This window comes from Eptatretus burgeri, chromosome 17 (genome assembly GCF_056783735.1).
Source record: "Eptatretus burgeri isolate ZD-2024b chromosome 17, Ebu_testis_v1, whole genome shotgun sequence".
NCBI lineage: Eukaryota > Metazoa > Chordata > Myxini > Myxiniformes > Myxinidae > Eptatretus > Eptatretus burgeri.
In genome coordinates, this window is record NC_140977.1 from 20,438,732 (window position 1) to 20,464,185 (window position 25,454).

Consider the following 25,454-nt stretch of genomic DNA (forward strand, 5'->3'; position numbering starts at 1 on the left):
CGTGAAGCAGGATGGAGGGTCAATTAAAAGGAAGGAGACGAAGCGAAACGGGAAAACAGTTCAACACAATGCACATTTATTCCGCGGCACACAGAAAGCACGTATATACAGCCACAATAATCAAAATGCACATATAAAGCGAAAGCAAGAGTTAAACCGAATACGCGTACACATGGCAACACTTATACGGTTCTACTTTACAGACGGCGCCAACATGCATTAACTCAAAAGCAAAGGAAAGAAGCCACCCTCATAGACAAGGGGGAAGACGGGGCCCGTGGGCCTTTATGGCGTGGGACTTGGGAGACCGAACGAGTCCCACGACACCGTTGCAGGTTACCTGCACCCTCGCGGTGCGATGGTGGGCGAGCTCTCTCCGGCGCTCCTTATAGGAACGCGCAGGTCCGCGCGACACAGCTGGCAGAGCGGCGCCTCCAGACGCGTCCCCTCCGCGACGTCCGGACTCTCCACCGACTGTAAGCTCCAACGAGCGGGTCGCTCTACGGACCGCTTCTCCAAGACCCAGACGGGCAGAAGACCATGAACCGCCGACTGACACTGACACTCTCACCGACCGCCCTGACCTGACCTCCTCTCAGCGGCGCCTCCGTGCGCCCTTTTATTTCCCCGGCACCCCGCCCCTCCCTTCACGGCACGCGGGGGGGGGGGTGGGGGAGGGGGAACATTCCACCAGAGAAATCGGGGTGGGAGTAGAGTTCCAACCCTCATTCTTGTTTACCAGAGAAATCGGGGTGGGAGTTGTTGTTGTTCCGCTTTTGTGTTCGTGGAGATGTTGACGGTTGCTGGTGGAGTGGTGAGGATGGCGTGGTTGTTGAGAGGCAGGTGTGGTTGTGGTTGGTTGTTGTGTGATGGCGGTTGAGACGTGGTTGGTTCAAAATAAAGATAGAACAGAAATACGGCCATCTCAAAGCGTCGCAGCCCGAATGAATCGCATAAAAACCCTCCAGACAACGGATTTGGGGCTAACCCCACATGTACTTAGAGATCTCTCACCTATATATATATATATAGCCTGGTGTGTTATATATATATATATATATATAATATTATATATATATATATATATATATATATATATATATATATATATATATATATATATATATATATATATATATAAAGCTTGGTGTTGGCGCAGTGGTTAGGGCAGCGGCTTGGGATCCAAAAGGTCCTGAGTTCAAGCCCCGTTGGGCCACTGAATTAATACACCAGGGGGTTGACTCAGCCTGTCATCCTTCCGAGGTCGGCGAAATGAGTACCAGTGTACTGGGCCGGTGTATACCCCGGTTAAAATAGGTGTACCAGATCCCTGTGTCGCAAGAGGCGACCAAGGTTGCGTCAGGAAGGGCATCCGGTGTAAAACATGTGCCAAATCACTATGCGGATCATATGGATGATCCGCTGTGGCGACCCCTAACGGGAGCAGCCGAAGGAGGAAGAAGATATATAGCCTGGTGTGTTGGCGCAGTGGTTAGGGCAGTAGCTTGGGATCCAAAAGGTCCTGAGTTCAAGCCCTGTTGGGCCACTGAATTAATACACCAGGGGGTTGACTCAGCCTGTCATCCTTCCGAGGTCGGTGTAATGAGTACCAGTGTACTGGGCCGGTGTATACCCCGGTTAAAATAGGTGTACCATATCCCTGTGTCGTAAGAGGCGACCAGGGTTGCGTCAGGAAGGGCATCCGGCGTAAAACATGTGCCAAATCACTATGCGGATCATACGGGTGATCCGCTGTGGCGACCCCTAACGGGAGCAGCCGAAAGAAGAAGAAGAAGAAGAGAGAGATATATATATATATATTCTTACGGCTGTGGAAATTCACAAACCACCATTCAGGGCCCGTAGGTGAGATAACTCTCAGTACATGTGGAGTTAGCCCCAAACCCGTTGTATAGAGGGAATTTATGTGATTCATTCAGGCTGCGACGCTTTGAGATAGCCGTATTTCTGTTCTATCTTTATTTTGAACCAACCACGTCTCAACCGCCATCACACAACAACCACCACGCCAGCCATCATCACCAACTGCAACCACACTCCAACCCACAGACAACAACAACAATGCCAACAGCCACGACCTTCACCTTCACAACTCAATCCCGCAAACATCGCATCACCGTCATTCCCAAACGGCACCATAACCATCAAACCACCACCGCTAAACCCTCCACACCACGCTCACCTCTCTACTTCTACGGCCATTCCCGCACCACCTGTGAACACTGAGCGTCGGGCTGTCTTGGGCTCGTTCAGCGATACGCACCGAGTCGCGAGCGCAAATAGCGGCCTTTCCGAGGGAGAATTCGGATCAAGAACGCTACACGCCCACTTCTGATCCGTCCATTTAGCAAGCACGGAGCGGCTTGTCCGTGCCTCCAGGCGCGTCTGTGTGAAATCGATATATGCAAATTCTAGGATCAGGGGAGGTTCACGCCCACTTTTCCTCCGTCCAATTGGCGAGCATGGCTCCACCCCCGAGGTCATCCTGATCCGGAAGTTTGCATATTGTTTTCTCCTGCCGGCCTATAAAACGGCGAGCGCAAGGCGAATCAGGGAGAGTGAGTCGAGTCATCGGTGTGGCAGAGAGTGGAGTCGGGTGGCAAAGTCATCGGTGTGGCATCGAGTTGGGTTCTGCAGTCGGCTGAGGAGAGTTGCGGGAAGAGGAAAAGGAGCTCGGGTCTGAGGCTAGAAGGACGGTGGTCGGCGACGAGGTCGCGGTGTGAGATCGCTCGTCGCGGGACCCAAGCCAGCCAGCCATTCTCCTCCCCCAGGGCATCAACAATTCCCCCTTTCCCCCGCGCTGAGATAGTGCAACAAGGGAGCCCCGTTCCCACCCCACCCCAAACGTCGTGCCAACGAAACCCGCCAAGGAGCACGGAGTCGGGGCACAGCCACGCGGCCACATCTGCGGCTCGTCCGCCAACGCGTCACGAGGACGCGGGTAGGACCTCCCGGTCTCGCGGGCCTGGCCGCTCCTTCAGGTCACGTGCGCATATTGGCCTACAGGCCCGTCTGCCCCCTTGTCAATGAGGGTGGCTTCTTTCCTTTGATTTTGAGTAAATGTGTGTTGGCGCTGTCTGTAAAGTAGAACTCTGTAAGTGTTGCCGTGTGTACGCGTAGTCGGTTGTAAATCTGCGTCGTTGTTGCTTTTGTTTTTGTTGCTATATGTGCATTTTCACTGTTTGGCTGTATATGTGTACTTTCCGTGTGCCAGTAAATAAATGTGCTTTGTGTGAACTGTTTTCCCGTTTCGCTTCGTCTTTTCTTTATTGACCCTCCATCCTGCTTCACGTGAAGGGTTCGTAGTGGGCTTAATATGCCCGGTATTTAATCGGAACCGTCAAGGCCGATGATAACACCGCTTGGTTATCACTGTAGCATGGAACGGACCGCTTAAGCGGTTCGTGTCCGGAGTCGGCCTGTGGCGTGGTACGACCGCCCGGTCGACCATCCGCACAGGTACTTAGGTAGATCGAACTTGGCGAGCAACCCTATCCTGCGCGGGTGGGTGATTGGCATGGTCGTGGTGGGGTTAAACCCCCACCCGTGACTAGCTCCCGGCGTTGTTCCGAGTGGGTCACGACTGAATTGTCCATCCGGTGGGCTACGCCGTCGCGATTCGAGTGACGTGGCCGTCCGCACGCCGGCGGGCGCGAATTCGCAACAATATATATATATATAATATATATATATATATATATATATATATATATATATATATATATATATATATATATATGTCAGTCCCCCTTCATCAGGATGATTTACGAAGGGTTTTAAAGGCCAATCTTTTAACATGACTGTTCACTGCAGTCTATTTTTCAGGATTAAAAAAACAAACTCAAAAAACATTTTTCAGAAAAGAGTAATTACGTCTCTTCAATTGGAAATGTAGACTGTGATTTGCAACCGGGCCTCAAAGGCGGTGTGCAGAAGCGTTTTTAAAATATCAATAAACACAAGTCACAGGGAGGTCAAATTCACTGCATGTGATGTGTAACGTTCGCAGAGTTAAACGAGTGTTCATTTACATCCCTAGGATGTCTAATAAATAAAGACGATATAAGCACACCTGACGCTAGGCCGAGTATTCAGACTTTAGCACGCTCATGAGGCTGTACCGTCGAAATTACATGTCCCACAAGATAATTAAAATAGGGTCACATTTGTACATGTTGTGTTTCAAAATAATGCTTCTTGCAACGAAACATCATTTTCCAGTCCCCTTGAATATTTTGAATAAAATAATTCCAAGCCGTCATTTTTGATGGGCTTTTATACTTGTCTTATCCATGAAACTCGTCGTGAAAATTGGAGGAAAATCATTTTCAAGTCATGATGAAAAAGGTGCTTTTTGTTAATTCGATCACAATCTGCAAAAAAGTAGGTCAAAGACACTAATCAAATATCAGGTGCACAACATCAGTGCAGATGCATTATTATGATGCAAGAACATCTTGGAAGACCAAGGGGTCTTTGAGACTCCACATTGGTAAAATGTAGCAATGACAAAAAACGTTCTTTTTTTTCAGATCGCCATTTGACCTTGACCTTTAACCCGGAGGCGTATGATGTAAATTAATTGTAAATGTGCCTTGCTCTATGGTCTCGGCTATCTTGGGAGGGCAATTTCGTACTGATCAGAGAAGCCTTTCTACTTGTTTTGGTGAAAATGGCTAAATTGGGTCATGACCTTAAAATTAGGTCAAGGGCAAAAATTATGTCAACCCATTATTCACTTATTCCCATAATTGATGCAAAATTTCATCCTGAAAGTCGCACTTGGCTCCGAGATAGCTCGGAAATTGTGAGTGCAGGTAGAATATATATTTTTCTAAATGGTGGTTTTGGACTCCGAGGGGTTTAAGAAACCCTGTGGTGGTTTGGGGGCGTTAATTCTAGAAACAACAGCTACAAGCCTCACTCTTCTCTCTTGGGGAGGTATAATAGACAACATTCTGTGGAGTTGAACCCTCAAAACACCAACGGAGGTGCATCTTCGAGCTTGGCTTGTCAAACCCTCTTTTTCTTCGTTTTTTTTTTATATCTATATATTTTTTCGTTGGATATTTTTTTTTTTTAATGTGGAATGACTTTTAGTTTTTAAGGTGGAAGCAATGCTGCTGCCATACACGGCAATGGGGGTGAGATAACGATCGAGAGGGATTCGAAACAACTACTTTACTATATTATAATAGAAGAAGAAGAAGATTCCTGCGTCGTTCCGTGTCCACGGGATACGCACAGCGAGAGAAATATTTTCCACAGCGAGTTGCGACTACTGAGGAGGAGGGTAAGTGTTTTACACATTTCTGTTTTTTTTTTTTAACACGTCCATGAGGAGGATTAAAGCTCGTGGTGCAGATTATAACATGTTTGTTAAATATATTTTCATTATCCACGATTTGGAACGAAGGTTCATTGTTTGAGAAATGGGAGACGCTGAAGGACGGTGTTTTGTGATGACGTCATCAATTTAACCCCTTCACGAAGAATCTGAACCGCGATCTATTCTCGATGTTTGAAGGGGAGTAAATGTAAAACAGGTAATCTGAGGGAAACCAAGGGAGATGAGATGGGGTAAAGGAAGGGGGGAAATATGTAAACTGGAGGAAACAAAGGGGTGAAGAAGAAGAAGTAAGTGGACAGCTGCTTGGGAAGCTTCCAGGATACTCATGCCCAGGCCCAGGTGAGTTTACCTCTGAGAGGTCGCGGAGCAGATTAGTGAGCGATTAATGGGTAAGGTTCGTTGTTATCAGGACTCATACCAGAAACCAGATAATAGAGAAGTAATAATAATAATAAATATTAAAGTGATTGTGAATTCTGTGAGAGGTTTTCAATAAAACGTGAATGTGCAGCTCGTGTTCGTTCATTCCCCACCAAACACTACCCTTGCCCCTTTCATTCCCCTGCCCCACCCCCAAATGATTACAATATATTTACCTCTACCACGGAAGATGCACCGAGGTTATATTTTCACCCCATTTGTCTGTCTGTCTGTGTGCAGGATATCTACAAAAACGTGGACGGATTGGGACGAAACTTGGTGGACAGGTTGGGTGTGTCACACATCCAACCTTGTGTCACACACCGTGTGTGACAAGGCCGAGCTGATTCGATTTGGGCAGGGTCAGTGCAAGGTTTTTAGGAGCCCCACTCGCCCAACACCCCCCCCCACCACCTCCACCACAATTAACTATCAAAAATGAATATTGTGCATTAGTATGAATAAACAAGAACCAGGGGTTAATATTGTTACGGAAATGGCCCTTATTGGACTACTAAATATAGGATTAGCTCAGATCCCCATTAAATGCATGTATAGATAGGCTGTTTGGCAAAAAGGACGTTGTATGTGTGTCAGGAGGTGTAAAGGCTGTTTTATTGTTTGTGCGGTGGTGGAGGACCGAGAGATCCCTCTTATTCCTACCCCATCCCGGGATAGGCCCCTCCCAGTCGGCTGAGGGCGTGTGGCTTGAGGGAGGAAGTGACGCGAAGGGGAGGGTTTTTGGTCGGTTTTCGCCGAGAGAGGCGTGCTCGTGGAACAAAAGAGAAACAAAAGGAAAAAGGAGTTCTCAGTTTGGAAAACTGCAGTCGCTGAGAGAAGGCGTCCTCGTGTGTCGAAGGAGCGAACGAGAGAGAAAACGAAGACCTCAGGTTCAGTTTTTGCAGTTTGAAAAACTGCAGGCGGTCGAGTGGCTGCTCGTGTGTCGAAGAAGCGAACGAAGCGAGCGAACGAAGGCTTCGTGAAAAGAGAATAGTGTTTGGAGAACAGTCGCTCTCGAGAGGGTGCTAGTATTTCGGAGCGAGCGAACGTAAGAGAGGCTGCCTGCACATTGAATCGGCGATCGACTCTAAGGAAGGAAAAGGTGATTCGACAGAGAGAGGAACTGAGAGGACGAAGCGGAAGTCGGGCTTCGAGGCGGGAAGGCAGGAGAGGAGACGCCGGAGCCTCTGACGGTCCCTGCTCACACCAACGGCTCGTCACGTTTGCCGATCCGCTTTCCGGAGCCCGGCACCTCGATTTGGGCCTTGTCTGGAGAACAGGCCAGGCCTGGATTTGTATGCTGGACCGTGAGAGAGATCGGCTGAGGCCTATCGTCGACATTGCGCGGGGCCGGAACGCGCTAAGGAGGGCGTGCGCACGTGGTGACTTGAGAAGGAAGAGTACTGCGCCGCCATCTTGTCACGCGGCGCGTTCGAGCTGGGAGTTCGAATCTGTGGACATCCGCCTGTTGCGAGCGACATTCGTGCTTTTGACACTGTCCTCTCGTCCATGAAACCTCACCAAGTACTCTGTCTTGTCTTGCATGCATGCTGTTTGTCTTTGTCTGCACGTGTTGTATAAGGCATATTTCGGTAGCGACCCCATCGAAACCTGTAGTCCGTGGTTCCCCAGTTAAGAACGGATTGAGGATTGTTAATAAAACCATTGTCGTGAAATTTTCTTGTGTTGTGATCCGCGATGTTCCCCAATAAATCTGGTTAATTCGTATGAAGTTGCCGCTATGGATTAATTTGTGTCGCGTCGAGGAACGATCTGTTCGATTGGCATATAAAACCAAAATGGTTACAGACTGGCAGAAAACGCTTGGCATCTTACAAAGCCAGTCTGTAACCAGGGGTTCTATTTCCCCAACTGGCAAGGTACAAGGATTACGCTGGTATCGCGATTGAAGGCGCGTGACCCGAGGCCTGTGCTGAGCCGGCCGGCGTTATAAACCCCAGAGACTGCGGTGGTGAGGGTGGCGCTAAGGACCGGGTGAGAATCCCGCCACCCCAAATCCGCAACAATATTGTATAACTTTGAGGCACCCAGAATAGGTGAGAGAATATATAGATGAGGGTGAAGCCGACTATCTTGCCCGCTTGTCGGCCCTGACCTGCATCGCTTACCTGCTGGCCATATCATCAACCTGCCAGATTTTGCCACTCTTGACCACCGCTAAGTTGTCCTAGTGCTTACACTGATCCTGGATTTTGGTGAAGTTACAGATCCGGATATGAGAATTTTTATACCACCGAAGGTGAAGGAGGTTATGTTTTTACCCCCTTTCTGTCTGTTTGTTGGGTCGCCGAAATAGGTGACCCTTATTGTCAGTAATTCTGTCTGTTTGTTTGGATGTTTGTTCGTTTGTCATCAGCATAATTGGTAGTAAACGTGGGTGGATTTTGACCAAACTCGGGTGGTAGGTACATCTTATGACCTAGTGCTTTGGAAATTGTGATGGTTGCTAGGGACGCTTTGGTTTCCTAGCAACAACCGAAAAACCTTCAAAATCGGTACCGTTCGCGCGAAATCAATTCTGAAAGCCATTATCCCACGTAGGGTTATGAAATTTGGCACGAATTATCTACAGGTGATGCTCTTTCAAATATATTCCAGTTTTTGTGATATATGGAATACTTTACCCGCAGCGCCCCCTACAATTAGGGTATGCGCGAAAATTGGCGAAAATTGAAGGCCCCCTAGCGACCAGGTGAGTGCATCGATACAAATAAAACTTTGCAGGTTCATGGTACTCAATGAGTACTACAACTTTGCCTCAGTACATATTGACCGATTTCGCTTAGGTCAGGGGTCAAAGGTCCCTTTCACCCCATTTGTCTAACTGTGTGCAGGATATCTACAAAAACATGGACGGATTAACTGTCAAGAATCAGCTATCCTGCAACAAGATGGTACACCAGCACATTATGCTGTCGCAGTTGGAGAATATCTCGACGACGAATTCAGTGGATGATGGATTGGATGTGGATCTGAGATGGTGTGGCCTCCTCTAAGTCCGGACTTATCAACAAGTGGCAACTCGCTTTGGGACATTGTGAAAGAGGAAATTTCTCATCTCCCCATAACAACAGTTGAAGACCTCAAAAGAGCTGTCAGTTGCTGCTTTTATGACCTCCAACCCTAAACATGGAAGATGTCCAAAAGAATGTAGAGAAAAATTCAAATTTCTGCAGAGAATGGAAGGAAACGCACAGATAAATACTAACTGCGTGCATAGGGACTTTGTGACCACTCTTTAATACATAGCATGATATCTCAAAAAAGTTGTGGACGGATTTTGATGAAACCTGATGGACAGATTGTGTGTGTGACAAGGAAGAATTGATTCGATTTTGATGAAGATCCAGATCTGGACACGAGAATTACTTAACTTTTTAAGTGATTCTTCACGATTGAGAGATGGGGCCAAAAACGATACACAGCATGATGTTTCAAAACGTTGTGGATGGTTTCTGACAAAACTTTGTGAATGAGTCGGGTTGGTGAGAACAAGCCGATTTTGGTTAAAGCGGAACCCAAACACTCAGCTCACCCACCTCGACACGATAGTCTATCCTTTGATACCCGACAAAATAGATATGATGTGTCTTTCTCCGATTTGCGATTCATAAATGATGTAATTTTGCTATTTAAAAGTCTTCTTCTTCACGCATAGCCGTGACATCACACCCGGGAGTCGACCACCATATTCACATTGTCTCCAGGTTACATTGATGTATTATTTAACTCAAACAGCGAATAATTTTCGATTTTCCACAAATATGCTGAGTCGATGCATACTTGGTGCTTGTATCGTAAAACAAAGCAAGATGGTTTCATGCTACACCAATGGCTGAAAGACCCGAAGTTTGCCAGAAATTGGATGAGGTTTATTCCAAATATTCGATTGTGGATCGGGCCGCCAAAATGTTTGGTTTTGTGCTCGGAACATTTTACAGAGAACTGTTATGAAACAATAGAGATGGCTAAATCCTGTGGTTATCTGCCATGATTGAGAGAGGATGCCATCCTCATGATTAAGCGGAAGAAACAGCCGTCACTTGAAACTGTAACACCGTCTCTACCCAGTTTACAACACTTGTACATGGGTGACCACTCACCCCCCCTCCACCATCCCCCCCCCCACAATCCCCAATCAAACATCACCTCCACAATACCCACAATCACCCCACACACCCCCTCCCTCCACCATCCCCATCAACCATCACCACCACAATACCCACCACCCCACACTTCCTCCCTCCACCATCCCACGACAATCACCCTAGCAATACCCACCACCACCCCACACCTCACCTCCCCCATAGTACCACTTCCCCCTCCACTGGGGCAGGCCATCAACATGGCACGACACAGCATAGACACGACAGTGGGATATGACATGGCACAAGCACAGACACAAATGGCGTCTCGGGAAAGTATGAAATGGAACGATCCCGTAATGTACAGGACATCTGGTCAGCCTGTGCCGGTGGGACAAAACTTTTGTTGCCTATTTTGTCGACGTTATCCGAGTGTGCCTGGGCGGTGTCCATGCTGTGTTGTGTCGTGTCGTATCTGTACTGTCCATGACATGTCCGTACTGTCTGTGTTGTGTCGTATCCGTATTGTCCGTGTTGTATCTGTACTGTTCCATGTTGTGTGGTGTCTTATCCTTGCTATCCATGTTGTGTTGTATCCGTACTCTCCATGTCGTGTTTGTACTGTCCGTGTCATGTCGTGTTGTATCCATACTCTCCATGTCATGTCCGTACTGTCTGTGTCGTGTCGTATCGTATCCATACTCTCCGTACTGTCTGTGACGGTGTCAGTGCTGTGTTGTGCCGTCACATGTTTCTGCTGGAGTAATATAACTGATTTATCAATTAATACAAAATCCTTTATAAACCATCAATTGAACAAAAAATCAAAACCGACCAATCTGGCATGAACATGTGACCGGCGTTTTCATCTTCGCAAACATCTCCATTGTTGCCATCATCGTCTGAATCGCTCGCACAAGGCTCAAAACAATACGGCTCCATAATTCTGAAAGCATTTCCATCGCTAATTTGTCACTAATAAGTTCTTCAAAATCCCACTGAACAGTTTCAACATTTTGGGAACCTTCAGAGTTGCTAATGACTGTGGAATTCGTGTCGTAATCCGATCTCGAAATACACTTTCTCTGTGTAGGCCGCCATTTGGATCAATGTGGGCTTTCTGGGTGTGACGTCACTGGTGAAAATTGAAAATCGATGCTTTAACTCTTTTTTTCGGCACTTTGTGATTGGCAAAAAAATTTTCAAAGTTTCTCCCCTCTCCCCCTCCCCCCCTTCAGATTTGTCCGTGATTAATGATTTTCAGTGGTTTTCAGAAAAAAAACCAATTTCATTTGCCTTTGGGTTCCCCTTTAAGATGCGGATTCAGAACCAGCTTATCAGTGCGATACAAAATGTAAACTGTTCAACCTGGCAGAGGTATGCACTCTACCGAGACATGTATTCTAGTTAACATATGTGCTGCATGGATTACATCTGAGTACAAATACTCCTTCATAAACATCTCTTGTGCTTGTGTGTAAGGCCTTCTCACCATTGAACATCTTCATCCCAAAATTGTTGAACAGGCTCAGATTTAATATTGACATGTCGAACAATTGTCTTAAGATCCTGGACATGTACAATTTATCTTTGTCAAAACTGATATATTAGTTAAACTCTGCTCAGTAAGTGTGTATAGTTAACTTTCCCTGAAGAACAATCAGTGTGGTCCATACACCAATATAAAGAAGTTCTTCACCACATCAAGGGATGTAATGAAGCAACTGGTGTGAACATTTTCATCAGTGACCACGACCACGTCCGATCAATGCTCCAAGTACTAAAATGTAATTTTACCAATGAAAAATACGATCAATATAATGCTCTCGACCTACTCTTATAAAATATATTGATCTTCAGGCTTGATAATACATGTTTATAAATATTTAAGCTTGTGTGGAGAGACATGGGTCACAGGGGGGATCGGGTGTGTATACGTGTAAATATGTGTTGTGAACTTTTGAAGTGCTGTAACTGATTTGGGCAGAGGAAACGATCTCAAGTACAGAGGTACTTCAAATGTCGGTCCTTTATGGGATCAGCATATTCAGGGTTGAGCAAATATCATGAAGAGTGGTGTGTTTCCTGCCTCTATAAAGGTTCACCCACCATGTGCGCTCAGGTTGGCTGTTGGAAGGATTCCTGTCGTGAGCAGACAGGATCGGGACAGCGGACTATGGTCGGGTGTAGAATGAAGGTTGAGTTGCTGGAAGGATCTTCTGAGATTCTGCAGATAAAAATAGAGGATGTGAACTCCTTTGGTCTCAAAGAGGAGCAAAGCAACCAGCTGAATGGTGAGTCATGTGATCTACATCACTTCTGATGAGACCTGTGTGTGTGTTTATTCACGAGTTATTCCAATTTCTTCCTGAATTGTAAAGTGTTTTGAAGTGAAATAAGATGACAGGCAGACGTTTGATACTTCAAACATTCCACCCTTTGGCACAGATTGTCAATCTCATACAGTTCAGTTCTTGCTGAGATGCTTGAAGTTAAACCAGGTCGTGTCAGTGCGCCTCGAGAATGGTAAATACTTCCATCAGAATTTAACACTGTAAACCAGTGAGCAGGCTTTACAAATGCAAAATGAAGCCAGGTGTTGGCTTAATGGTTAAGGTGGCTGGCTTGAGATCTTAGGGTCTTGAGTTCAAGCCCCTGTCAAACTGTTGAATTAACACCAGGTGGGTTGACTCGACCCGTCATCCTTCAGAGCAAAATGAATACCAGCTTACTGGTAACTGGGGCACTCCATCAGCAGCACAGCCACATCCCCAGGAAATGATGCAGCCACAGGCTGCATACGAATAAATTAATAAAAAGACAAAATGTTTATTGGAATGGGTGTTTAAATGTTGCATTTTATCAAATGTTTACTGACATTGTTTAATGGACAATTGCATGTTTTTGTGATTGAACTTCCAGCCCTTTTATAACACACATTTTATATAAAACAAGTTGGAAACAGGAAAATTCTCATTCTATACTGCATTCTTGTCAGGTCAGGTATGGGAGCATGTTTCGGAGCAGTGAGTCGCTGATTCCACTTTCCACTCCAGTGGGAAAAAGTGTGTCCACTCCAGGGGCCTCTGTCTGACCATCCCCGAGGCAGATTATATTCTTAACAGATTGACATAAAGCCATACTTCAGAGCAAGGATAAATTCTGATAATCAAAATAGTACTCTTACCAATGTCGTTTTGATTAATAAAAGCTAAACAACGTAACTTAATATTTTGACTGTATTCGACCACCACGCGTTGGCTCCATCCGGCCACGCTTTGGCTCCGTCCTTGGCTATTGGTCCAACAACCTGCTGCTTTACCAAAACCCTGGTTGTCTTATTTACAGCTGTATTTACCCACTTTTATTCAGAACAGCACATTGTTGCATATGGAGGCTTGTACCTTTTTTTGCATCTCGTGTCAAGGGAGCAGGGTCTATTCGCTGCTGTACTGAGCTCAATTTGGAATGCCCAGGGTTGTTCGAACGTAGCACCCAGGCACCTTGCCACCCCCAGGTCGTAATCAAGATGAACCTGAGCGGTGGTTCTAACCGGCAAGGAGATTAATTTAATAATGGGTGTAAAGCCCCCCAAACCAAAATATCCTCTAAAACAACAGTGGTTTCAGAACCTTTCAGTCGGCATACCACTTGGTCTCACATTGAGGCATGAACCCCCTCTTAGTGGTGACTCTGTCATGTTTATACTATACTACGTGTATTCAACAACTAGTCCAGTAATGTTTGCTCTCGTAACACTGGGAAGGTTGTGCAAATGTTAGGTCAAGGCCCCAAAAATGCCATGTGCAAGTCATTGTTTAAAATCACATGAAAGTTAGTTATCTTCCCGAGCACACATGATCATTCTTTCACTCACTTTAGTCTTAGCCTTAGCCCTCCTATTCCCCTCTCCTCTGAGTCAATCTATTAACTTGCCACACTATGTCATTTCATTTTCTGTGAGGGTTGGCTTTAGTAGAAGAAAAACCTCATCGTTTTGGGGGTAGGAACTGTATGTAACTTTTGACAATCCATGCAGGCTGGGGACGTACCATTTTTATTGCCGCCTCTTACATTGCTTGTGATTTTGGGTGGACTTGTACCAATCTATACCTGAGATGCAGAAATTACTGTTGAAGTTGTGGTCGGACATGAAGCATCTCATAACATATATATATATATATATATATATATATATATATATATATATATATATATATATATATATATATATATATATATATAGGCAGTTTGTACAGAACATAATGTTTCAATATCATAATTCTTTGACATGACGCTGCCTGTGCAGAAACGTTTTATTTTCTCTCTTCAAAGGAAACATCCAACCAATGATTTAAAAGCAATCTTTATTTCGTTATTTTAAGAGGATGTAACCAGCCGAGTATATGACACAAAACTGCCTGCATTGAATAAAAGTTACTTTTTCCAGATTTATTTGTGAAAGTGGAAGTGAAAACTGAGCATGATGTTGATGTCCACCTGGACCGACCAGAACCAAACGGCTCTGAAGATTCTCTCTTTGAGAGCCATCCCCATGAAGGTTTTTGTCAATGCCTCTATATTTTGATAAACGAGAAAACTGAATTTGACGCGGATGCCTCTGCCACTATAAATGTCAGTGGATATGCCTCCGTCCGTATTGGATGTAAATACATTGGTACACGTTTGATCTCAATTAAAAGTTACATGAGAGAGATTAAAAAAAGAGATGAGTACAAGAGAGAAAATGTGAGATGCTTCAAACTCAAGTTGTGATCTGCAAATTTATTTTTATTGATTACACTGGTCAACAAAATCGAACTTTTTTTCTCTCATCAAAGATGTAAACATTCTTTTCTAGACCAGTTTTGCACACTCATTCCAAATCTGTTTTCAGTTTTCTTCATGCACATCTAGCTATCCAAATATATCGTGTTAATTTCAGCACAATTTCGGTAATAATCACACATTAGGCAAGTTAGCATTACAACTTTATTAATATTTCAATATAATTCCCATAAACATTATACACACCATAATATAATAATCATACAATTCCTTTTTGCACCGCAAAGGGCTGTCAAGGCAGTTTAATTGGCAAGGAGTATAGTCCTGGACGGGTCGCCAATCCAACACAGGTTAGCCCGAATGGTTATTACCCCCAATACACTGGTACTCACTTCACTGACTTCGGAAGGACGACAGCCTGAATCAACCCAGCTGGTGTTAATTCAATGGTGGACAGGGCCTCAAACTCATGACCCTGAGGTCCCAAGCCAGCCATCTTAACCACTAAGCCACCACCAGGCTATATACACACAATCCACTTGGTTAAATTTATTCAGTACACACATGAAAAAATTAATGCATAACAACTTAAAAACGTTGCAAGTACAATTTTCTTTTGGAAACTTTGTCTGGATTGTCGCGATACAACATCCAGCAGCAGTCTGCCAGCATACTTTCGTTCCAGAAACTTTGGTAGCGATTTTTCCATTGCCTGAATGTCTTTATGGAAGTGTTCCCCCTGCTCTTCCCTGACCGCATCAAAGTTTTTGGGAAAGAAATCGAGATGCAAATGTAAACCAGAGTTGGTGTCAAAGCCACCCAATGCTCGCCTGTTTATACATTTATCGTTTATAAAAGACTCGTCTAATAATTAATATTTTTTATAAAGCATTGCAGTGAAGTCTGATCCAAATAATTTAAAAGCAATATATGTATTTGTATATTGTAATCAGGAACAAGAGTGCAAGTGAGTACAATATACGCCCGAACACGAAGGTATATACAGAATTGTGCTACTACATGGAAAACAGCATCCTGGTTGCCATGTCAACCACTTTAGATGACGAACGTATGTCGCGACACACCGTCTCCACAGTCTGTACCTATGTACCAAATATGAAACGCAAAAGTTGAAAACTTTGGGAGTTGGAGTGTGGACAGGAACGGACCGACGGACGGACGGACGGACGACCGGTATCATAATGCGCCCCGATTTATATATATATATATATATATATATATATATATATATATATATATATATATATATATATATATATATATATATATATAATCGGGGGTATCGCTATAGCTCTCTGTTCTTCGAACAGGTGAGCTAAAAATGCAATTTCAAGGACATGCAACAGCCCATTTTTTGATTATGCATCGAGCAGTTTCTGGACTCAATCTTTGTATGCAGGAGACTTGTGGTTACCCAAGAAGTTTCCACAAATCGATTTGAAAGCCTGCCATGCTTTTAGTTTAAAGGCATTAAAGCTTTCTTCAAAGCCTTCATCCTGCAGAACCTCGCTGATTTGGGGCCTCACAACGATTCCCTCCTTCAATTCCATGGGGCTGATGTTTGGAAATTTCTCAACAGGGTGTTGAACCCCTCTCAAATTCGTCTTACCCATCGCTTTCACAGAATTCTTCATTAAACTGAGCTTAATGTGGAGAGGTTGCAGGAAAATATTCCTTGGATCAACTTAAGGAAAACACTGGACACTGCTCGTTCCTGGCTCGTATATGCTTCTTTGATGTCAGTCACGTCTGATGTAATGATCCGTGGTAGCACGGCTGTCCTATAGATATAGGAAACAACAGTATTTGGTGAACCCTCCTTGCGTGAACCTCCTCCATTAATTAGCCCACACGGATGAAGTGAAAAGCTGGGTGAAGCAATCGTTTGCGTATGTATGGACATACGTACGTGTCTACATTTTGTTAAGAGCCTACATCAAAAACCGTTCAACGGAGGAAATTGAAACTTCACCACATGTTACATGACCATTTTATAGAACGCATATTGAGTGTACATCAAAATTTTTCAAAGTATAAATTTCCACATTTACTTCAAAAGTGTAGAGAGATGTAATTACATATTTGCCACCAGAAGAGTTGGCTCGCACCCAGGGCCGCCAAGAGCCTGGAGGGGCCCTGTGGCAATACTAAGTGTTGGGCTCCCTTCAAATACTGTGTGTGTGTGTGTGTGTGTGTGTGTGTGTGTGTGTGTGTGTGTGTGTGTGTGTGTGTGTGTGTGTGTGTGTGCGTGCGTGCGTGCGTGCGTGCGTGCGTGCGTGCGTGCGTGTGCGCGCGCGCACACACACACTACCAGTCAAAAGTTTTAGAACACCCCCATTTTTCCAGTTTTTACTGAAATTTAAGCAGTTCAAGTCCAATGAATAACCTGAAATTGTACAAAGCTTAAGGCCCTGTCACACATTGATGATTTAGCCAGTGTATGCCGACATATGAAAAATTTGTCTAAAACGCTGGCACACGTCGAATACGTATGGGTAAGTTTTGTATACGTAAAGAGCATGCTGGCATATGTCGTAGTACGTCGAGCTGTTAGACAAATTTTCCATGCTTGAAATTTTTTGACGTATGCCAGCGTATGACTCACACGTTCCGCATAACGCTGGCCATAAGTTGTTGACACGTCGACAAACGTTACTTGTAAGTTACTCATAAGTCGAAACACGTCGAGGTAATGGTTAGCGTCAGTGTTCCAGACCCCCTGGGTTTTTTTTTTTCCCCTTCGGTATGACGGTGATGTTGACACTTCGATTTCTAGTGCGGTTATAATATAATTAATAGGCTGCCGCTCAACGATTTAAATCATAACCGCACTAGAAATCGAAGTGTCAACATCACAGTCATACCGAAGAAAAAATAAACCAATGTCACCCACAAGGTGACCCGTATCTTGCCAAAAGGTGACCACGTGTGACTTCTTTAAGGTCACACTGAGGTGAACAGAGCTGCTATCCACCAGGAGCGACTCCTTGAGGAATATCTGCCTACGAGAGATTCCGATGAGAATCGTTCTACAGAGTAACCATGAAAAATATGCTTTTGCCTCATAACGTCACCAAATGACGTCATAATGTCTCAAGCTTGACATATCTAGAAAGCACTCATCGAGGTGTTCAATTTGAGGTACTACATGATATGGTTCCTAAAACTTGAAAATTTGACCTTGGGGTCAAATATGTTTGACCTGAGGCGCTAACCATTAAGGTCAAGGCCAATCGCCACCAAAAATTAATCAGCTGAGGGCCAGACCATGAACTATATTCCCATGAAGTTTGAAGACGATCCGATCAAAATTACTCAAAAAATAAGGGTTTCATCGACCCCTGATTTGCGACAAAGTGACCTTGACCTTTGACCTTGACCTTCAAAATTTTATGCGCTGAAAGGGACCTCTATCGGCCTCTGATATGCGAAGTTACAAAAATTTCCAATGATAACTGTGCTCTGCAGAGTGATTTATACGTGATTACAGACCAAAAAAAAACAAAAAAACATATGAAGGTCAAGGCCAATCGCCACCAAAAATTAATCAGCTGAGCGCCAGACCATGAACTATATTCCCATGAAGTTTGAAGACGATCCGATCAAAATTACTCAAAAAATAAGGCTTTCGTCGACTCCCCTGATTTGCCACAAAGTGACCTTGACCTTTGACCTTGACCTTCAAAATTTTGTGCACTGAAAGGGACCTCTATAGGCCTCTGATATGCGAAGTTACAAAAATTTCCAATGATAACTGTGCTCTGTAGAATTTTTTATACGTGATTACAGACAAACAAACAAAAAAACATACGAGTTGACTAACATATCTTGCAAAAACTTCGTTTTGGCAAGATAAAAAAACCCCCCAAAAAAACCAGGGAGACTGGAACACTGACGCTAACCATTACCTCGATGTGGTGAGAGAGTGAGAGGCCCGCCCAAAGCTCAGCCTCATCATGGGGATACCAATGATCCTAAGTGCCTTAGTTTCCACAGCGGGAAGGCCATAAAGGTGAGAGGCAGGAGCACCAGCCCAGAGAGGAGAGCAGTACTTCATCAGGCTGCGGACGAAAGCTTTGTATGTGGTCAGGAGCTCAGGTGAGCCGAGGAAGGACTTTGCACGACGGACGATTGCCAGTCGGCGATTGGCTTTGGAGGACAGGTTGGAAATGTGGCTTTCCCAGGAAAGATCATGGCAGATAGTGAGACCCAGAAGCTTGAATGAAAGGACTTCTTCCAGAGGATTGTTGAGAAAGTAGATGGGGGGTGTGGGGGGGAAGGTTCTAAATGGTCATTTCGGAGAGACATAGTGAGTGTGACATTTGTCAGGATTGAAAGACATGTTCCACGTGTTGGACCAGTTTGTGCTTTTATCCAGATCTGCAGAGAGCGAAGAAGCTGCTGCTTGCCGATCTGAGGGATGACTGATGGTATTCACTTACCTTGGCAGTGATATTCATGTCTCTGCTGGCTGCGAGTCAGAGGTCAATAGACGTCTGGGTCGGGCCTGGGGAGTCATGGATTCACTGGATCATGGGGTGTGGCGCTGCCGGTACCTGTGTGGGAGGACGAAAGTCCGAGTCTTCAGGTCCTTGGTACTTCCAGTCTTGTTCTATGGGTGCGAGACTTGGACTCTGACCAAGGATCTGAGATGGAGACTTAATTCCTTTGGTACCAGGTCTCTTTGGAGAATCCTTGGCTATCGCTGGTCGGATTTTGTGTCCAACGAGCGGTTGCTGAGAGAGACTCGGATGAGATTTGTTACCTGCATAGGCCGTGAGCGTCAGTTGCGGCTGTATGGACATGTGGCTCGTTTTCCTGACGCTGATCCTGCTCACCAGATTCTCTCAGCGAGGGAGTCTCATGAGTGGAGTAGGCCAGTGGGCCGACCACTTGCCTCATGGTTGCAACAGGTTGACCATCATCTCAAGGAGATGGGGATGGGCATGGCATCTGCCTGGGGGATGGCCAGACGGAGGCCCCTGGAGTAACGGCGGAAAGTGGACGCAGCGACGCGCTGTTCTGGCACATGCTCCCATACCCGACCTGACCTGACCTGACCTGATGGTGTGGCAGAGGGTGGAGTCATCAGCAAAGAGATAAAGAGGATTATACAGGTTGATTCTCAACCAACCAGAATTAACCAAACATCCAGTTTGATTCTCAACCAAACAACCAGGCTGATTGTTTTTTTTTTTTTCAATATTTAATGGAAGATGTTATTGAGATATACCCCTTCTTGGGGTTTGAATGTTAGGTCATGCTGTGGTTAATTGAGGTGGTTTATTTTCCTTTTCTGCAGTGGAACAACTATATTACTATATACATACATGGTGATTGCTTTGGATATGTTTTGAGTATTGAAGTCTGATTTTGTTTTTTTCAGGTCATGTGATGTTGTATTTACAGGTGACCCCACTGTATCTGAAAGGAAGACTATGGAGGCATTAACGAATTCCACAGACACAGGCCAGCAGAACTTATCAACTGAAACAACCAAGAGGACATTTTACAAACCCAACACACCAAATAATGAAATGGTTGCTCAGAATAATTTTCAGAGTAATCACAAAGGAGAGAAAAGTGAACGTCCACACAAATGCACAACTTGTGCAAAATCGTTCAATTGGCCATTTCAATTTAAAACGCACATGAGAATTCACAATGGAGAACGAACCTACAAATGCACAAATTGTGGAAAATCCTTCACAGAGTCATCCAGCCTTAACATGCACATGAGAGTCCACAATGGAGTCCAACCATACAAATGCACAGTTTGTGAAAAATCTTTTAGTCGGTCATCGAGCTTTAAACAACACATGATATTTCACAGTGGAGAATGCCCATACAAGTGCACAACTTGTGCAAAATCTTTCAATCAGTCATCTCATCTAAAATGTCACATGAGAATACACAATGGTGAGCGTCCATACATTTGCACAAGATGTGAAAAATCCTTCATTTATTCATCCCACCTTAAAACACACATGAGAATTCACAATGGACAACGCCCATACAAATGCTCAAGTTGTGGAAAATCTTTCTATCAATCATCTCACCTAAAATGTCACGTGAGAATACACAATGGTGAGCGCCCGTACAGATGTACAAATTGTGGAAAATATTTCAATCAGTCATCCAACCTTAAAACACACATGAGATGTCATAATGGAGAACGCCCATACAAATGCACAGTTTGTGGAAAAACTTGTGTTCAATCATACCATCTCAAAGCTCACATGAGAATTCATGATGAGAATACACGATTAAGTCGTCCCTCTCCCCAAGAAACAAAACCAAAGCTCTAAACCAACTTGCAGTGCTGGTATTCCAATGTCGCTGTGCAATTATATACTGGCTACAATTGGAGATCAACAATCGAGACACCAAAAAAAAAGAAACTAACTATTCACAAGACGTTTTACAAAAACCATTGCATACCGAGGTTGCACTTACCAAGACAAGAAGTAGGAGGTGGTTTGATGAAGCTTAACCAAATGTACAGAACATCGTTTGTTGGACTCTGTGAAGTATGTGAAAAGCCTAACAGACTATTGGATGAGATTTGTACACAAGCAAGAAAACAACAAACCAGAAAAGGGATCCTTAATCCATTTAGCAACAAACTTCCCAAAACAGGTTCAAGTTAAGGATACGGCACAGGAATATGAAGCAGAAACAAACACATCCCCATTGATTGCAAATTTTTAAAAAAAGGAAAAATATAAAAATAAATATCAGCAGATGTATTCTGACAAATGGGAGAATGACAAAGGAGCAGGAAGATTTTTTTTAAGCTTGACATGACAGGGATTGACAAGGAATGCTCTTTGGAATGGCTAAGAGGAGGTCAAATTAGTTGGGATGGAGAACGAGTCATCATCAATGCTCAAGACCGAGGACATTACACGAATGCTTTCAAGAAAATGGTGGGATAGAGTTGATCAGATAAATGCAGGTTTTTGTGGGGAAGAAACAAAAAGTACCTGTCACCTCCTTTCGGGATGTAAAAACACTCATGTCAGAACGGCTGCACACAGAAAGACGTGACAATGTCGGCAGAGTAATCCACTGGCACATCTGTAAACATTTCAACATTCGGGTCCTAGAACAATCTTGGAAACACAAACTGGATCCGATCCTTGAAAATGAACAAGTAATGCTCACGTGTGACAAGATGATCCCATCAAGTATGGACATTGCAAACAAAGTATTACATCTGGACATCATGCTCAAATACAAAAAGGAAAAGTCAGCATTGTTGATTGAGATTTCAGTTCCCAATGACTTAGGACTAAATGCCACAGAAATCAGGAAAATGACCAAATACCAGGATATGAAAAATGAGGTCAAGTGGACTTGGAAATTGAATAAAGCTGAAATTGTACCAGTGATGGTCAGAGCTACAGGAATGATAAACAACACCCTTACTGAGTACTTAAAAATCATTCCGGGAATATCGCTACAAACGAGCTACAAGTGGAGGCTGTCAGAGGTTCAGTGAAGATCTTGAAAAGAGCCCTTGGAACGAGGCTATGAGAACGAAGTTTCACTGTTTGGTTCATGAATCATGATCCTTTACCAAATAGGAGATGGAGATTTTGAGTAATGGGAGAACTTCCTCCCACTTCCTAAAACCCACAAATGTAGATAACAACCAACGGGAGAAGCCATACAAGTGTAAAATTTGAGGAGAATCATTCACTCACTTGTGCAACCTCAAAAGACATTTGAGGATTCACAGCAGAGAATGCCCATATAAATGTACATTATGTGAAAAGCTTTTTTTTCAGTCATCTAACTTTAAAACATAATAATTCACAATGGGGAGAAAAAATGTTTGCATGAAATATGTTAGTCAATCAAGCAATCTTAGAATGCACATGAGAAATAAAACTGACTTTTGAGCACTCTGAGCAGAGGGCCTGCAAAAATGGTGTGTAGCCCTGTGGACATTTACCTTCTTGGCACAATTCTGCTGAGTGCAATCAGTGACCCCTATCAAGCAGCCAGCATCCTGTGGAGGAAAGCCACGTAGTTGGCAGCAACCAAAGATTTCCCAAAAATGGTGAACCCTCTTTCATGGAGGGCATGCTTTTGAACTCAGACCGACCAAGTATTGAAAAAGGGACCAAGTCTGAAAGCAAAGTCTGTGCTACAACATTGAGCAGGCTGAATATATGCCCAAAATAATGTAAGGACTGTCTTTTATACTGAATAAGTTTTTGAAGAACCTCCTTACAAAGAACTCCAATATACAGTGCCAATAGAAAGTCTACACCCCCTTTCAAAATTTTCACTTTTTATTGCTTTATGGCCTGGAATTAAATTGCATTAACCCTTGGAGCACAGCCAAGAGAATCATTAAGAAGTAGGAGGCATACAGTACCACCAAGACCCTGCCTACATCAGGCTGCCCTCCAAACTGGATGACCAAGCAAGGAGGAGACTGATCAGAAAAGCCACCAATAGGCCAATTCATCCATCAGGACCATACTCTGTGCAGAGCATTGGTGCTGCCCAGGCAGTCTCCTGGGCTATTGGGCACAATCCTAGATGGGTCACCACTCCGACATAAGATACCAGCCAGCTGGTACTCATTCTTGCTGACCTCGGAAGTATGACAGGCTGAGTCAACCCCACTTGGTATTAATTCAACCGAAAAGCGGGATTTGAACTCAGGACCCTAGGATCCCAAGCCCACCACTCTAGGCATAAAGAAGAGGGCAATGACAACTTTGAAAGAGCTCCAGGCTTTTATGGCAAAGACTGGTCACTGTGTGCATGTGACAACAATATCCCAAGTACTCCACAAGTCTGGCCTGTACGGCTGTATGGTAGGGCGGCAACAAGGAAGCCGTTATTCAAAAAAAGCCCACCTTGAGGTATGCAAAAAAAACACTCGAGATTCTGAAGCCAGGTGGCAAAAAGTTTTGTGGTCTGACGAAACCAAGATGGAACTTTTTTGCCCAAATGCAACACGTTACGTTTGGTGCAAACCCAACACAGCACATCACCCAAGGAACACAATCCCGACTGTGAGGCATGGTGGTGGTTGCATTCTGTTATGGAGATGTTTCTTATCATCAGGGACTGGAGCATGTGTCAGGATAGAAGGGTTAATGGAAGGAGCAAAATAAGGAAAATTCCTGGAGGAAAACTTGCTGCCCTCTGCAAGAAAGCTGAAATTGGAACGGAAGTTCATCTTTCAACATGACAACGACCCAAAGCACACAGCCAAAGCTGCAATGGAATGGCTAAGGAACAAAAAGATAGATGTCCTCGAGTAGCCCAGTCAGAATCCCGACCTAAATCCTATCAGAAAATCTGTGGCATGGCTTGAAGATTGCTGTCCATCAACGCTCCCCATGGAACGTGACTGAACTTGATCAGTTTTGTCCAGAAGAATGGGCAAATATTGCCCAATCAAGATGTGCAACGTTGATAGAGACCTATCTCAACAGACTCACAGCTATAATTGCTGTCAAAGGTGCTTCCACCAAGTATGAACTCAGGGAGGTGGACACTTATCCAACCAGGATATTCGAGTTTTATATTTTTGATGAATTTTCTGAAATTTGTGGAATTTGTTTTTCACTTGGAAGTTGTGGGTTACAATATGTAAATAAAGTTGGAAAAAGTCTGATTTAATCGAAGGGTTTTGCTGGTCCCAGTGAGATGTCGAACATTTGTCTCGCCTTTCATCGCTGGATTGAGAGTAAAAATAAAGTACAGTATTATACTGTTTTCAGATCAAGTGACTGTCGACTTCAAATTGAATCAACAACACGTCTCCTGCGTCCAGAATCAACAACACGTCTTAAGTCCAGTTACACTTCTACTGCGCAACCGAAAAATTATAACTGCTAATGTTGCAATGAATGGTACAATATCAGGTACTTTTCATAGTGTGCCAATTTACTGCCATAAACCGTACATTTTGTAATCTTGTATTTATTATATTACACCACGTGTCTGACCATGCCATCCACTTGAATGGGGCTTGCATCAAATATTTTTTAAGTCAACCACTGCTCGCGAGGTCAGCACCTTTTCGCTACGTGTTTGGAGCTTAAAGTTAGCAGGTTTTCACAAATTGTACGAAAAAAAACAACAACAATTTAAAACCTGAAAAGGTTCATCGTGTTGCATTCATGAAGACCGTTCACTTTACAATCCAGCACTCTACTTTATAACGGAATAATCTCTTCTTTTCAGAGACAATGGCAGATTCTAGTAGAAAGCAGCAGCAAATCAAAGTCAAGACAAAACTACAGATATTAAATGTAGTGGATCAGGGAAGAGAAAAAAAAAACTGAGGTTGCTCATGGACTTGCATTCTCAGCTTTAACACTTTCTACTGTTCTTGGTAATTGAGTAGAGATAGAAGCTGCTGGCCACACAGTTAGGCCCTAACAGGAAAAGACCCCAGATATGTAAAAATGAGTAACTTGACAAGAAAATCTTTGATGTGCTTACTCAAGTAAGGGCAGCAAATATTCCGGTGCAAGGGCCAATACAACAAGAAGCACGTCAGGAACCACTGAAGATTGGTACGGACAATTTTTGGCATCCAATGGTTGGCTCCATAACTTCAAGTCAAGGGGCAATGTCCAATCTATCAACACTGAAAATGGTAGACAAAGCAGTTGTGAATAGTAATTTTCATGAAGACTGGAAATCTACGCTGCACATTTTGACAGCAGCATATGATCGTAAAGACATCTTCGATGCAGATGAGACTCGTC

General features: G+C 44.0%; 1 protein-coding gene across 1 annotated transcript in view; it reads left to right on the forward strand.

The window, feature by feature from the left end:
- The window catches only part of LOC147009498 (uncharacterized), a 31,377-nt gene extending 6,914 nt beyond the window's left edge, over positions 1–24,463 (forward strand). The window contains exons 4-7 of the mRNA XM_085861192.1: positions 10,149–10,286; positions 12,020–12,191; positions 14,348–14,458; positions 20,116–24,463. Coding sequence (XP_085717318.1) covers positions 10,149–10,286; positions 12,020–12,191; positions 14,348–14,458; positions 20,116–21,014 — 1,320 coding nt within the window. The 3' untranslated portion in view covers positions 21,015–24,463. The remainder of the gene's footprint in view (positions 1–10,148; positions 10,287–12,019; positions 12,192–14,347; positions 14,459–20,115) is intronic.
- Positions 24,464–25,454: the final 991 nt, after the last annotated feature.